Source organism: Emys orbicularis, chromosome 8, assembly GCF_028017835.1.
Source record: "Emys orbicularis isolate rEmyOrb1 chromosome 8, rEmyOrb1.hap1, whole genome shotgun sequence".
Taxonomy (NCBI): domain Eukaryota; kingdom Metazoa; phylum Chordata; order Testudines; family Emydidae; genus Emys; species Emys orbicularis.
Genome location: NC_088690.1, coordinates 99,898,557 through 99,914,247, shown reverse-complemented (window position 1 = coordinate 99,914,247; position 15,691 = coordinate 99,898,557). Strand labels below are relative to the sequence as shown.

The 15,691-nt window shown below is 36.3% G+C and overlaps 1 protein-coding gene across 1 annotated transcript in view; it reads right to left on the bottom strand.

Annotated features, from left to right (window-relative positions):
- Positions 1 to 15,691, bottom strand: part of RAPGEF6 (Rap guanine nucleotide exchange factor 6) — a 236,294-nt gene that overhangs the window by 52,079 nt on the left and 168,524 nt on the right. The window contains exons 8-16 of the mRNA XM_065410106.1: positions 13,710 to 13,890; positions 12,712 to 12,848; positions 11,855 to 12,013; positions 10,620 to 10,772; positions 9,886 to 10,050; positions 6,838 to 6,945; positions 6,268 to 6,471; positions 5,200 to 5,308; positions 2,719 to 2,962 (exon numbers count right to left, since the gene is read on the bottom strand). Of these exons, the coding sequence (XP_065266178.1) occupies positions 2,719 to 2,962; positions 5,200 to 5,308; positions 6,268 to 6,471; positions 6,838 to 6,945; positions 9,886 to 10,050; positions 10,620 to 10,772; positions 11,855 to 12,013; positions 12,712 to 12,848; positions 13,710 to 13,890 (1,460 nt within the window). The remainder of the gene's footprint in view (positions 1 to 2,718; positions 2,963 to 5,199; positions 5,309 to 6,267; positions 6,472 to 6,837; positions 6,946 to 9,885; positions 10,051 to 10,619; positions 10,773 to 11,854; positions 12,014 to 12,711; positions 12,849 to 13,709; positions 13,891 to 15,691) is intronic.

Here is a 15,691-nt window from a genome sequence, read left to right as displayed (position 1 = left end):
AGAGGTGAGGAGGGAAAATGGCCAAGTTTCAGGGAGAATGATTGAGCAAAAGAAGAGTGGGATAATATATTATACAAAGAAGGTTAAGAGTCTCAGAACAAGGAAGAAAGATGGATCTTAAGATACAATTTGCATAGAGACAGAGTACATCAGGTTCTGCTCCAGATGGTGAGGTTACAGTGACTGTTGGGGGGGGGGGGGGGGGGAGGAAGAGGAGAACCAAGGAAGCTTCAGAAACAGGCTAAGGATCAGAAAAAAATGGATTAGAGACTGGGGGAAAGGGTTTTGAAAACTAAGACAAAGAATTTTGTGCTGATTTAGAAATGGAGAAGCCAGTGAAGATTTCTGAGAATGCAAGCAATCGTGCTGTGTTTCTGCTTTTGGGTAGACAGAGTGAATGAGATGAGTCACTTTTTGGACAAATTGAGGTCTGAAGGGTTGCAACTTTACGACACAAGGGAAAAGGAAGCACGAATTACAACAGTTTAGGTGAGAGGAAATGAACATAAGACTAAGCTTTTCTGCAGAGAAGTAGTGAGTGTAGGATCTGATGGAAATGTAAACAAATGATAGATTCGTGAAATGTGGGTGGCCAAAATCAAGTCAAAGTGTGGGGTGAATTAGAGGATGAAGGTGAAGAGGGAGAAGCAGATACTATGATTTGGGAGGCGGTGTTCTTATCAATAACAGTTTTGATTTATTGAGCTGAAAGAATTTATGCCAAAGACTGGAACTGAAAAGGTTAAAGGGAGAAGATGTGAGAAAAGAAATGAAACACCAAAGGGAATATCAACTTGGGCATCAGTTTTACAAAGGTAAGTATAAAAACATACCACAAACTGTGAGCATTTTCAAGATACCTAATTTTTTAGTCCAAGTGGAGTACTCAAAATTCTGGTCCCAGTTTTTCTTTACTGTATAGGGCCACCAGCTGAGAGGCATGGTAGACTTGCTTATAATCACATTATTGGATCACCAAAATGGGGTCAATGTAATTGTGCAGTAACCTGACAAAATTCTACAAATTCTTGAAGCATCCCACACATTGCCCAGGGGCAGGAATGGTTGTGATCCAATACTTTTCAGCATATGGCACTATAAATCCCATGAGATGATGTAAACTTAATGGTAAGACTTTTGAGTTTATAGCAGGAAAAGTACTGGAATTATATATACTATTCAACAGTACCAAAGAAACTGCACAGAAGTGAAAAAGCATCCATGCTTGTGAGGAAGCTGTATTGCTACACCCCACAACAACATATAATTAGGCAATTTCTTACCAAAACAATCCCCTGAGAAGGTGATGCAGTAACAGAAAGAAGACAATGTTGAAAACACAAGGAAAATACTGTAAACATTTCAACAATTCTATGATTCTACTGAGGAACATAAGTAACAAGGTTTATACAGGAGAGAGAGAGAGAAGTGCAGAGAGAAAACCAGATGACAAAAACAAACAAAAAAACCCAAACAAAATCAAGCAGATGCAAAGACCTAATACAAACAACACATGAAGATTCCACTTTGACAACTGATGTCTGAATATGAGTTAACATTGGGGAAAAATGAACTATGACAGGGACGTTTCTTAGTCTTTAAAATGGCATCACACTTTGATCTCATGTTATATTAAAAGACTTCTGCCATTTTTATATATATTCTATGTACTTAAGGACTAAAAGAAGAGCATACTGATTTGGGGGGGGGGTTGGAAATGGTCCAACTTGTTTATAATTATGAGGAATAGGATGAAAGTGAGAACTAGAAAAATGTAGCTGACTATCAAGACAAGTGTCATAACAATAAGACCTATTAGTCTACTGAAATAGTTTCCCAAGGCAAATTGTTGATGTGCCAGTGCTTGAGTCAGTAACATAGGACACACAGCACTAAAGAATAACAACAAAGGTGGAAAAGGAGTAAATGAGTTGACCAATTAGGTCTTTTCCATGTTTAACTTTTATGAAATAATGTTGTTCTACTTTTGTTAACATCAAATTTATTAAAATGCAAATCCAAACTCAATATTTTGTTTTATCCAGAATAATTCTTAGAACTTAAAACAATTAGTCTTTGAATATGTTGTAAATATATTCACAGTAAAACAGGGTGTTGGTAGCTGGAAGGCTAGTAGTCATTAATGTATGATTTGAGTTGAGTTTTCTGAACTGTAAATCACAGAAAAAATATTAAAGAAATATTGCACATTCAACTGCAGGTACTGAACCACGTGCATAAGGAAAAAAATTCCTTATGTAAAACGCTTTTCCAAATACAGTTACAAAAGGTGTTAATCCAAATGGGTTGTTATAGACAAAAGCACCTGAACAGATTTAACATATCCACTCATTTTAAACTGAAAACTACTTAATTAATGCTTTCCAGTGCCCAGATTGCATAGGTAGTTCCTCATATTCATACTATAACAATTGATGCTAAAAAGAATAATGACAATCAATCAGATATTTGAATTACATATTGTGGATAGGCATTCAAAATGATGTAAGAGCAAAGCAGGCTTGAAATTAGGCACATTAAAGGAAAGGGCATTTTCAAACCTATTTTGGTCTAATTCTACAGTTGCTAGTCATATTTGCTGCAGTTTTCTTATACCTATGTAAACAATAGTCACATAAACCTGAACATTCTAAGCCACTTAGAAAACAACAGCTTATTAGACAACGGTTACTCTTCTACCAGAACAGTCTAACCTACCTAAATAGTTTGGGAGGCAAGATGCTGAATCGTGTCTTGTCTAAAATTTTCCTGATTCTGTTTCTTCCACCAGATACAGTGTTTGCTTTGATTTTCTTGTTTCCTTTCTCGCATGGAAACATCTGTTCCATATCTCCGGGCATATCTGGGATGGAGTAGCGATTACTTTTCTTTTCTGCAATTTTTGGAATATGGGGGACTCCATTTTTCTCCTGTCCTATCCTGCTAAGCAGCTCTTTAAACACTGTAAAAGAAGATAAACCTATTATAATTTCTTTTTACCTCCTGGAAAGCTTTTTCTTTTAATCCTTCTTCTTCCCATCCTCACCTACCACCATAAAAGAAATACTGAATAGTATAGTTGTTAACATGCACACTGACAATATGGTCAATTTAATATTCCTTTCCTCTTCCCACTGAAATCAAGTGGAGTTTCGCTATTGAATTCAATGGGAGAGAGAGTAGGCCCTAAATAACTAATGGAAAACAGACTGCAAAGAGAAAAATACTGCATTGGAGGGAATTTCCAACCACAAATTAAGAAATGAAGTAGAAGAAATTTCATCATTTTCACTTTTCTTATTAATAAACATTAAAACACATTTCATAAATCTTTACTAACATCCACTACAGACAATTAGCTAGATAAAAGGGGAAACATTACATTTACATTAATCAACGTTTTTGTCTATATCTGTTAGGTAATGGGATGTAGATGTTTTCTTAAGAACAACCACAAGACTGACTGACACTTCTTTTATCTTCATTGATATTATCAAATATATTCCACATCCAATATTCTTTTACACTTATCAGATTTAACTGGTCAACTGGTAACAATGACATTTCCAGAAAACACCATTCCTTGGGGAAAAAAGTTATATCTATTTTTTTTTGTGTTGCTGTTATATAACATAAAACCCTGCCCTTCAAAGCTGTACATGAATTCCTGCCAATCAGTTTATTTTTTTAGATCTTTGAGGTTACTGACATCAGAGAAATGTAGTGTTTTCAGTTGAACACATATGGCTGCGCTCACTGAAACAGAACTTACAGCTGCACAGTGCTGATTACTCGTGTTTTCCACCCAAACCAGGCAGGCAGCACATACTATGCACAAATACCAAATCAAATTGCATGCTTTTATTACATAGCAAAATTTAGGACTGTACACCTTTGTAGAAGAAATTCAGGTGTGAGCGTGGGGATTCACTGATATATTCTCTGATAACTCACTAGCACCATAGTAGACATTTAGCACTCTATTCAAAAATTAGAATAGCAAATACAGACTTTGCAAAGGGCTTCAGCTGGTGGATTTGTTAAAATACGTCAAGCAGCGGACAGAGTAAGCACCTTGAATATCTAGCAACAATAAAAAGGGCTCATAAACCACGCATATACATTTATATGTACAGTGCTGTAATTCTGAACAAATAATCAGAGAGAGCTAGACCATCCTGAGTTTTTTTTCCACTGACTTGGTTGCAGCTATGTTTCATGTTCATATGAATATGTTAACTTTCAGCGGAAGGTTGTACAAGTTGGTGTACTGCTGCATGTCACCTTGTATTAGCATACGTTATTTGATGAAAGGGGTTTTTTAAAATTATTTTTGTCCTCATTTTGTTTGTAACAATAAGCTATAGTTAAGTTCATGCCACTTTTTGACCTCTATAGTGATGTAAAGAAAAAAAAATTAAAAACAGAAAATCAATAGTGAATAGAGATAAGTAATTAGAAGCAGCAGATGAGCAGATGAGACCCAGGAGAGGAAAAGACCACCAGCAACCTCTGATATAACATGAGTCAAAGAAAAGAAACCATGTATGTTTAGGGGGCATCTTGTTCTTACTGCAGTGGTATTTGTGTTGTTGGATGCAGACCATGTATGCCCTGGGTTATGGAAAACTAACAGATATTTTGACCGAGATTTAAAAAAGTTATTTGTTTATAAAAATTACAATTTAAAGCTAAAATCGATACTGCACATATACTTGATACATTCCCTATTTTCTCTTTCAGATGTAACAGATGTTATGGCGCTCACACCCATTATTAAAAGGTTTTTTTTAAAAACCTGATTTTACATCTTTTGCTATTTCTTGTCAAAACAGGTGACAGAGAGGATTTGTGAAGGGTTCATAAACTTTGGGTCAGATTATTGGCTCCCTTTCAGCCCCTTTGTGTGAAGGCCCAAAAAAGCTGCTTAAATGGTCATATGAGGATTTCCCAGGGAGCACAGAGCTGGTTATGCTGCCTCTACCCCTGCCTCCATCCCCATGCAGACCCTGGCATAGGGGGAGTACCCAGGCAAAAAAGGGACATGCCTCTGTGCTCTGGTGATCATCAACTCCTAGAATGGCTCCTTGGGGTCATAGGCAAATGGGTGGAACTTAGTGCGGCCCTGAGGCCTTCAGGATAGGGAACTTTGTCTTCTTTCTCACATGTAAGGTACATTGGCTATGCAAGTCTACTCACCAAAAATGTTTGTTTTTACAGTAATGGAAAGATGAGTATTGTTCCTCAAGATTTCAACAGCTTTTACAAATGTAATGTTCTCAAAGTTCTGTCCATTTACTTCCATTATCTTTTAGGAGAAACAGAAAAAAACTGAATTTTTAGATTAAATGTCACAAAACGTTTTCCATTCTCTAAATTTACTATTTAATATTATAAAAAAGATACAATAAATGCTTCAGAAGTTACAATACTGCTACATATCAGAGTGGTATTATGAAAACATGCATTACTAAATATCCTAATAAATTAGCTGCTACAATTTAAATATAAGTATGTCCTATAAACATGTCGGACTTTGTTGCACCCAGAAGGGGAACTGAAGTCTTTTAGTGGCCCAGCTGAAGAGCTAGGGCCAGAAAGGCCCAGAGAAGCAGAGTCTCTCCAGGGAGGGAGCCCTGGTGGATGTGATCCCACACCAGGGCCAGGACTGCTTAAAGAGCAGGAATAATTTGAGGGAGCCCAGAAGGGGCTGAGAGACAGTTTGGCCAGGGTACTGTGATAGGCCCTGCTGGACTGATTGAAGAGTAAGCCCCAGGATAGGGCCGCAGATTGAAGGACCTTACAGAGGGTAATGAAATAGGCCCCCTGTTGGACTTATATCCCGGAAGGAGTTTGCTTTGCTTTTATCACCCAAACAGACTTTGTCTGACTTGGTCGTAGGACTGAGTCAGCAAAGACCCACCACAAACAGAGTGTGTGCAGGCACACGCACTTGGCCAGGGGGCACTCGCGAGAGTGAGTGTACCCCATTACAACCCTTTTTAACAATTTTCCTAAAACAAACCATGATTAGGATATTTTGGGGTTTTTTTCATATATATTTTAACTGTAGAAGAGAACTGCAGATGCAAACCGTAAATCCTTAAAATACTACATAGTTTGGTAAACACAGTGAGCAAGTTAGTAATATTTTAAGTCTTATATTTCAGACAAACGTTATCTGGCATTTACTGTACTTGGTTAAACCAGGAGGGATTTTTATTAAAATTACATCTGAAACATGAATAATTTTATGCACTTTCTTACCTGATCACCACGCTTAAGTCCAGCTTCTGCTGCTTTGCTGCCTGTTTCTACAGTCTCTACAAAAATGCCAAAACCCTTGTCGCTTCCTCCAACTAGACAGAAAAAGAGTGGCGAGTCTCTGGAAGGTTTCTGCAGAGTAATTTGCCTCCACTTTGCTTTGGCGGCACAGGCAATATTCAACAACCTGAGGTGACCCTTCATTTTCTGTAAATCAGAAGACACACAAAGGAATGCAATGTTTCTTCATCTCGAATTGGAAGAACGACTGAAAAGAACAATGCCACAGAAAAAAGAATCTATGAACTTAAGGAACCAATTCTTACTAAAAAAAAACCCCAAACCCTGTTCTTTCTTGAAATACCATCAAAGGATTGAAATGAGTAGTCTATACCATTTTACTGTTTGATTCTGTACAACCATATGTACAATAGAGACCAAACAGGACTCTGTTAAAAGCTAAATGTAGATGGTCTTCTTCTAGCCCAAGGACTTTTAAAAAGATTCTTAAATCACAGATGGAAAAAAAACCACCTCACTGGAAAGCATGACACTGATAGTTTTTAGTCCTACCGTATCTTCCAACTTTTTTTCAAATTCTTCCAGAAACCGTGTCATAGCGGGATCTCCTTCAAAATCATTAAAATGATTGTTCACCCACAATAAGACCACTCTGGTGACCTTCAGAAACAAGATAAACATGAGGGTGTATTTTGGATGGGTTGGTTTTGGAGTTGATAGTAAGGAAAAAGAGATGATGTACAATGTAAACATATTTGTTTATGTGGATTTAATCTGATTGCCATTATTTTCTACATTGATGTTACACAGGTTTTTCATAGAAGTAAACCAAAAGCAGAGGTCACTTTTACTGCTTTTAAACCATCCCTGAGTCATTTTCCTCCACTGCACAATTAAACTGATCAGAAAAGGAAAAATCAAATTGGATCTGAGGGTCTGGACTACTATCTACAGTCACACAAAGTCAACGCCAATTAATTTCCCTTCTAGTACTTTTAGTTTTGCTTAATTCAGAAACCTTCCACTTTTCAAATTGCCACTGTGAATGGTCAATTCTTTAAGCATAATTTCTAGGAAATGTATAGTAATGATAAAACATTACATCCCGAGAACCTTCATCTCCATTTTTTGACAATGCAGTTGACTGTGCTACAGAATTACTATACAACTCTGATAGTCAGCCTGTCAATTACTCAATCTCTATTAAACAAAAGTGCTCAACAATTACAGCAGTTTCTTTTGTCTAAAAATAAATTACTTCCTATTTTATTTGCTGAGACAGTTTTCTTTCTTTGCAAGTCCACAAAAAAGTTGCTGCATGCAAAAGTGCTTGTAATTTCACATTGGCAAAAATGTTATCCAACCCAGGCCCTCCGCCCAAGTCATTTTTAGTATCTATATCTATATACTCAGCCCATTTTGAAGTCACTCTTTTCATTATGCACAGAAAAGACAAATCTTGAAAGTGTTTGACATGTGTGTGACATACCCAGGGCACAATCCAGATTAATGAGTAGCTGTGTCACCCCTGCCTTCTAGCCTGGGGTGTCCTTTACAATGCTTTGCTGCTGTAGCTTCCTGTCTGGATTGCTCACAAACAGCCTCCGGCATGAAAGTCACTTCCAGTTATGTCTGTGTGTATACTGCAGCCAGTACGTAGGCTCTTACTAGCTTGAATTATACTACAGGGTGACCCCAACACACTCCCAGAGTCCCAGATTTTCCCCCTAAAATGTTTGCCCTGTACTGCCCAGCTCTCTCCTGGACAATACAAATTTACATAGGTCTGTTATTTCATCAATGGGAATATTATGCACATATTTTATCATCCCAAATGGAGTTTCCCAAACACTTAAATTTAAACACACTGAATTAAATAAAACAATAAAACAAGTTTATTCACTACAAAGAGATAGATTTTAAATGAATACAAGTAACAAGGTATAAGAGTCAGAAATGGTTACAAGAAAAATAAAGAATAAACGCAACTAATGCCTAACTTAACAAACTATCTTAAATTGAAAGCGAAGTTCTTCTCAACACCTGCACTTGGTCTTAGTGGCCAAACTTCTTAGGCCAGGACCCCTTCTTCTATTTAATGGCTGCTTTCTTTGTTCCTTCTAGTGCAGTGAATCAATCGACAAAGAGCGAGAGCAAGAGAGGAGGGGTGCCCTGGGGTGTTTGTCCTCCCTTTTAATAGTGTCAGTCCCCTCCCACTTGGAAAACATTTCCAGATGAGATTCAGGATGACAGGCACTCTGTGTGGAAGGAAACTTCATGCTGTTTCTGTGCTAAGATGTATATTTTTTGCCCCATCCCTTTTCCTGCCAAAAAAAAAAAAAAGGCCACTTAGCAAGTAATGGCCCATCAACCTTGTTTACACCTGGCTGACGTGTCAGCTTGCCCTTTGTCTTTGAGGGACTGGTTTGGCCACTCCGCGGACTTCCCTGGAAAATATACTTTTAGTCATGACCTCAGCTTATGTTTATAACTTCACATATAATAAAATACTGCTATGTGCATTTTGCCATGACATTATTGATCAGCAAATTTTGAGTTTTTAAATGGTATCTCACAAGCCATACTTTATACAAAGATTATTACAATAGAGTGTAGGATGTGGACACGGGAGTATATTCTGTCACAATATGGAATAGTCCTGTCAGACAGACTACTAAGATCATGTGGCAGTTATTTCAGATGTCCTCTGTGGACAATTTTCACATTTTTAATTAAAAAAAAAAAAGTAAGATTAATTGTCAAAATGCATGGCACAAAAAAGGGAGAAAGAACAACATGAAACAGTTGAAAAGCACAGAAAAGACTCTGTAATTTTAAATACCAGCTCTTTTGCTGGTCAACAGGTTTTGTTGCAGGTAAACTCTAGTATATATGAAAAAAGTCAGCTAAGAACATTATTGCCATCTTTTTCAAATAGGCTATGAACAAAAACCATCAGACCATGTAAGTTTTATTTTGTGTACACGTGAATATTCATACAGAACTTCACTTACTTCCATATATAGAAGTATTGTAATTTCATCAACTGCACCATCTACAACCCTTTTCTGTGGTGGAAGTAAACTTCAGGTGCATGGTTTGTAGAAAGCTGCTTAAATCAAATGCTCTTGCTGCCTTGAAAACAATGGAAGATAGGTCCAATGCTGTCATGAAAGCAACAGTGATATGCCCAGGAAATCATGGACACTTAATTGCCCTGAATTACTGGCAAAAATGGGTCTTCTGAGAGGGCCGATTGTACCCAGAATATGAGCGAGTACAGTTGAAAATATTTGCTCTATGTGAAATTTGTGAACAATAGGTCTTGACTTAGATTTCAGATACATTGCCATTTACATATTTAGATCCGCAATTACACATTTTAGAGGCTATGATCAGGCATATCTGAATTTAGAATCAAAACTTACATGTGTGCAACTATGTGGAAGAATACCTGTTTATGCTACTGAAATATATTGCTATAAAAATATGTATTTTTAGATTATCATGGAACAGCCAGACTTTATCAGCACCATAAAAAAGGGTTAAAGATTGATAATATTTTCATCACAAAAGCTGGTCTGTTCATTTGACACCAACCTTATCCCGGAGGCTGTCCACTTTAAACCAATCCAGGAGTTTATCCCCAACTTCCAATGGGCTTGATAGAAATGTTCTGTATGTTAAAAGGAAATCTTCTATATAAGTTGGGTCCACAATAGAATGTTCTTCTATTAAATGCATGATGAGTCGCTCAGGTGTTGCCTTAAAAATAGAAGTTCAAAGGGCTTTCAGGAAGTATCACACAGTATCATCACCGCATTGATATATCCAGGCTTTGAACCACGCATAGTGCACTTTTTTTTTCTTCTTCAAATTATACCAAGTGACTGATAAACGCTTAGAAAGAAAAAGAATCCGTGTGTTTAAGTTCAGTTCACATATTTCAACCTTCCTAAACATTTTGTAGGACTATGCACGATCTTGTCATTTAGAATAGCATTTGGTTTGCACAATAACATTCCATCGATTCTTTTGTTTGTTTTAAAATCCCTCTTCTAATCCAACACAACACAGATTAACGAATGTAAAGACACTAACTGGTGGTTTCTAACATAAAACCAGAAAATCTGTACTGAATAGATCCTGTTTTATTAATAAGAAGCAGATTTTGTATTTATATAAAAATATAAATCCTTTCTAATCAACTCTCTATTGAGCTGTATTAGGAGAGACAAATGTGAATATATGTTCCAGGTTCCCACTGTATTTTCTGACAAATTAACATTTTTAGAGATTGACAGGTAGAATATTAAGTAAATAAAGAAAATCACCTTAATAACTATATGTCCTTTCCTGGTTCCACTGCGATCTAGCTCTCTGTGCTCCTTTACCATAACAATTTCTCCTTCTTCCTCGACTTTATGAGTGTTTTTTTCCACATGGTTCAGAATCCGCCAGTAATCCTGCTGAGCTATACAAACAAACTGACCCAGAACAATATGGGGACAATTAATAAACCTGTAGTACATAAACACATCGCCACACACTAAACCTGGGCAAATGTAATGCAATAGTGATAGCATATCATTTGACATCAGTCCAGTCCTGTCCAGTTCCACTAGATATTAAATTGTAAACAGAGTCCAAGTTAAATTGATAATCCCTCCTACAGCACTACGATGTTACTGTGCAAAGACCAATCTTAAAAGAGAACTTAGCTTGTAAAAAGTGGAAATGGATATTTTCTGTTTAACTGTTCTTATAGCATTTCAAACACACACACAAATACCATGACCTTAAGTGGTAAATAGCTACTTCAGCACAACACAAAAGTTCCTGTTTCGCAGATGACAGCAATGTACAAGAAAATTGTTACAAAATAAGAAGTGAGAACCGACAACTAAGGGCTTGTCTATATGGTGTTTTAGTTTGCACTAGAATGGTGTAAATTCTAGTCCATACTAGCTTGTTGTGCACTAACTAGCCTGTGTGGACCCTGCTGGCCCACACCAAAAGTTCCCTAGTGTGTGTTAATGTAGCCCTGTAACTTGCACTAGGGAACTTTTAATTAGGGTTGCCAACATTGCATTTCAAAATTAAAGGACTGTTTTTTTTAGCATCCACGTCCTCCCCCTTCTCCTGATATCATCATCATCATCATTAATAATAATAATAATCAGTACTCACCTACATTCACCAGTGGTATTTCTTGTTGCTTTTTGCAGCAATCAGCAACTCCTGATCTTGGAAAACACCCCTTCTAATAAGGGATTGTTGGCAATCCTACTTTTTAATGCATGCCACCAGGGCCCACATGGGCCATTTAGTGCACAACATGCTAGTGTGCACCGGAATTTACACCAGTCTATTGCAGACTAAAGCATTGTGTAAACAAGTCCTAATTTAACAGAGTGCCCACCCTTCCAAATGTCTCACCCCCACCATCAAGTGCCAACTTCCTTTATTCTATTTCCAGAATAAATATCATTATGTTAGATGAAACCATATTATCTTTTTTATTAACCATTTAAAAATGCGAGAAAATTATACACAGGTATAATCTTACCTGACAGTCATCTACTTTGGTCCTAACCACTCCATTCATGTACTGTTTATCCAAAGAAGCGGTAATCCCAAAACTATTTCCCATACAGAGACTTTCAGTTTTCCCATCTGGATGGCTGATTTCCACGGTGCCGTTTAAAATAACATACCAAGAATCAAGCTAGAATGAATTTTAAAAAAAAAGTATGGATCTCTCAGCAAGTTCTAATAAGTAAGATGAATGCTTATCTTCCAGAAGTATTTGCCCATGTGATAGTAAATATGCTTTCATTACAATTTTGTAACATTTCATTCAATACAACATGTCAAGAACTGCTGTTTACTGTCCACTGACTTGTAAGCAGTAGGTGAAGGATGAGCCAAAATAAAAAAGTTTATTTCTAGCTTCGCAATCTACCAAGTACTAATAATTTCCAAATATTTACATGTCCTGTTTTGACAACGAAGCCTATGGTGTGATACTATATTTTTTACATAGGCATTAAAACATGACCACTGGACACTCAAATTTGCACAAGAGGAGACTTGAGTTAAGCCAGTGGGTAACAATTGCACAAGATCAAAAACATTTTTTAAAAGATTACTTCAGAAAAGAAATATTATTTCCTGGGCAGAACATTTTATTTTTTTACTGATAGAAACGATCCATTCTTTTATGACATTATAAATACAATTTTTGTAAAATAACCCCTAACTACTAGGTAGCAGTACAAAAATAAATTGCAATATACCAGATTACTGTTCAAGTACTATACATACAAATTGTTTAATGCTATTGTATGTTTAGATTTGAACATATTAAAATCCTGAGTTTCAGTATCATACAGTGCTTAAATTATGTTATGTGCTATAACTTACTTCTTGTCCATCTTCAAGTATGATGGCTCCTGCTTGTTCTACCACTTCAAATATCATAACTGAACAAAGCTCTCTTCTTACAGACATGGTCATGTTTGCAAAGGCTGGGAGTTGATGCATAAATTCCAGTAATTGCTCTATTAGATAAAGGAAACATTGATATGAAGACTGCAAGGCCTGTGCCTCTAAGGTACCATACCCCCTGCAGGTATATTAAACCTCAGAGTTAAACTTACTGAAGGAATTACTCAGTGGTATTTCTATCACTATTAGTGCCTGTGGCTAAATGAGCACAGCATGCATTTTTTACAATCAACATTAATAAAAAGAACCTGGCTTTTCAATCTTGATTGTGCACTGATTGACTATTACGGCATCAATCTAGCTAAGCGTAAAAGCACTTGAACTTCAAGCCTTTAGAAAAGTTATAAAGTATTTTTGCTGAATGATGATTGTAAGATAGATAATATCAATAACATGAAATCATTTTTCAGTGTTCAGAGAAATAATCAGAGGAAAAGTATAAACTATTTCAATTTTTATTTTAGTGTTAAACTAATGCCAACTTTAGCTTGGTGCTTGCAGAAATCTCTTTTTGACTCAGATTCCTTGGAACTTAAATTCAGCCTCTTTATACTGTGATAATAATACCAGCCCTGCCAAAAATTCCAAAACAAATATGCCAGCTTCAGGTAGTTAAATTTATTCCCCCCGCCCCCACCCCATACCCCGCATTAGCAAACTGTAATCACCAAAGTATTTAGCAACTCAGTGCTAATATTTTCAAACACCTAGTTTCTCATAATATATATAAGAGAATAATAGTCTAGTTTAGTTTATAAATTCTTTGGGAACAACAAGAGCTGGAAAAAATCTCTGAAAAGCATCACCCATAGTTATGAGGCTATATATTTATTAATAATTATGCACTTACACAAATTTCAAATAAGTCTTTATTATTTGAGTTATAAAATAGATCATATCAAGATCTTTCTCACCAATGTCATCATCCGTTTTGTCTGCAGGTTCTTTTTCAAGGCACTCTCGTACAACATCTCGCCCCAGTAATGGATCTGAAGTTCTGTCAATATCTTCATCTTCTTCTTCTTCATCTTCAGAGTCCACAGGTGCTTCTGGGAGACCTGTTAAATCTACATCTCCCATATCACTTTCTGTAGCCTGTAGAAAAGAAATGATCAGGCAGTAAATTCAATTTCTACACAGGTTTAACAGTTTATTATGGCCTAAGCTTATAGTTCCAGTTAGTTTATACCACAAAAATGAAAAAGTATCCTTTGACTAATAATTATGAGCTACAAGTTATGATAACTCAACATGTTTTACCACTTGAATACTTAAGGAAAGATATTACAATGCAATTTACTATTACAGAAAGACTGGTATAAATACCTATCTGGTGCATGTACATGCATATGTTTTTATATTTTACATAAAAAGCATACATAAGAGGACACAGACGTATTATTTTCATAAATCGGGGATGACTATATGTGTTGTCACTCATGAATTGTAGTCATCCCTGACTTATGAAAACAAAAATAGTATGTTGCACCATACTCTATCTTTGTACATATACTTATAAATGAGAGAAAATGGTTAAAGTGGAATATACAACCACTGCAATTTTATATGTTGCTGGTTGAACTCAAATTATCTAAATGACCTATACCACAATTCATATAGTTTAGTTAGTTAGTTAGTATGTACACATTACGCCTCTGGCGTTTAGGGCAGTGACGAAGCTCCTCCGCTCCTGTCTGTTTCTGGCAAGTCTTTCAATGGGGCACAGCATGCTCCACACCTCGAACCTCTCAGATTTTGGAAGGCACTTCAGATTCTTAAACCTTGGGTCGAGTGCTGTAGCTATCTTTAGAAATCTCACATTGGTACCTTCTTTGCGTTTTGTCAAATCTGCAGTGAAAGTGTTCTTAAAATGAACATATGCTGGGGCATCATCCGAGAGTGCTATAATATGAAATATATGGCAGAATGCGGGTAAAACAGAGCAGGAGACATACAATTCTCCCCCAAGGAGTTCAGTCACAAATTTAATTAATGGATTATTCTTTTAACGAGCGTCATCAGCATGGAAGCATGTCCTTTGGAATGGTGGCCGACGCATGAGGCGGCATGCGAATGTTTAGCATATCTGACATGTAAATACCTTGCAATGCAGGCTACAAAAGTGCCATGCAAATGCCTGTTCTCACTTTCTGGTGACAAGAAGCGGGCAGCCTTATCATCTGTAAATGTAAATAAACTTGTTTGTCTTAGCAATTGGCTGAACAAGAAGTAGGACTTTGTGTAGACTCTGAAGTTTTACATTGTTTTGTTTTTGAGTGCAGTTATGTAACAAACAAACAAAAAAAATCTACATTCGTAAGTTGTACTTTCACAACAAACAGATTGCATTACAGTACTTGTATGAGGTGAATTGAAAAATACTATTTCTTTTGTTTATCATTTTTACAGTGCAAATATTTGTAACCAAAAATAATATACACTATGATTTCAATTACAACACAGAATACAATATATATGAAAATGTAGAAAAACATACAAAATATTTAATAAATTTCAATTGGTATTCTGTTGTTTAACAGTGCGATTAATCAAAATTAATTTTTAAAATCACAATTACTTTTTTTTAGTTAATTACATGAGTTAACTGCGATTAACTGACAGCCCTAATAAATATTAAGACTTTCATATGTCATTTTAAAAGAAAATTAAATTGTTCAAGTATTTATCCATCAAAACTAAGAAATAATGCTCGAATCACCCACTTAATCCTATCTGGGCAAGGCAATCATAAAGGGTTAAATCCACTTCATATTACATCACTTTACTGGCTTATGTTGCTCACATTAACTCAGAGGTGGGCAAACTTTTTGGCCTGAGGGCCACATCTGGATAGGAAAATTGTATGGCGGGCCATAAATGCTCAAAAATTGGGGGT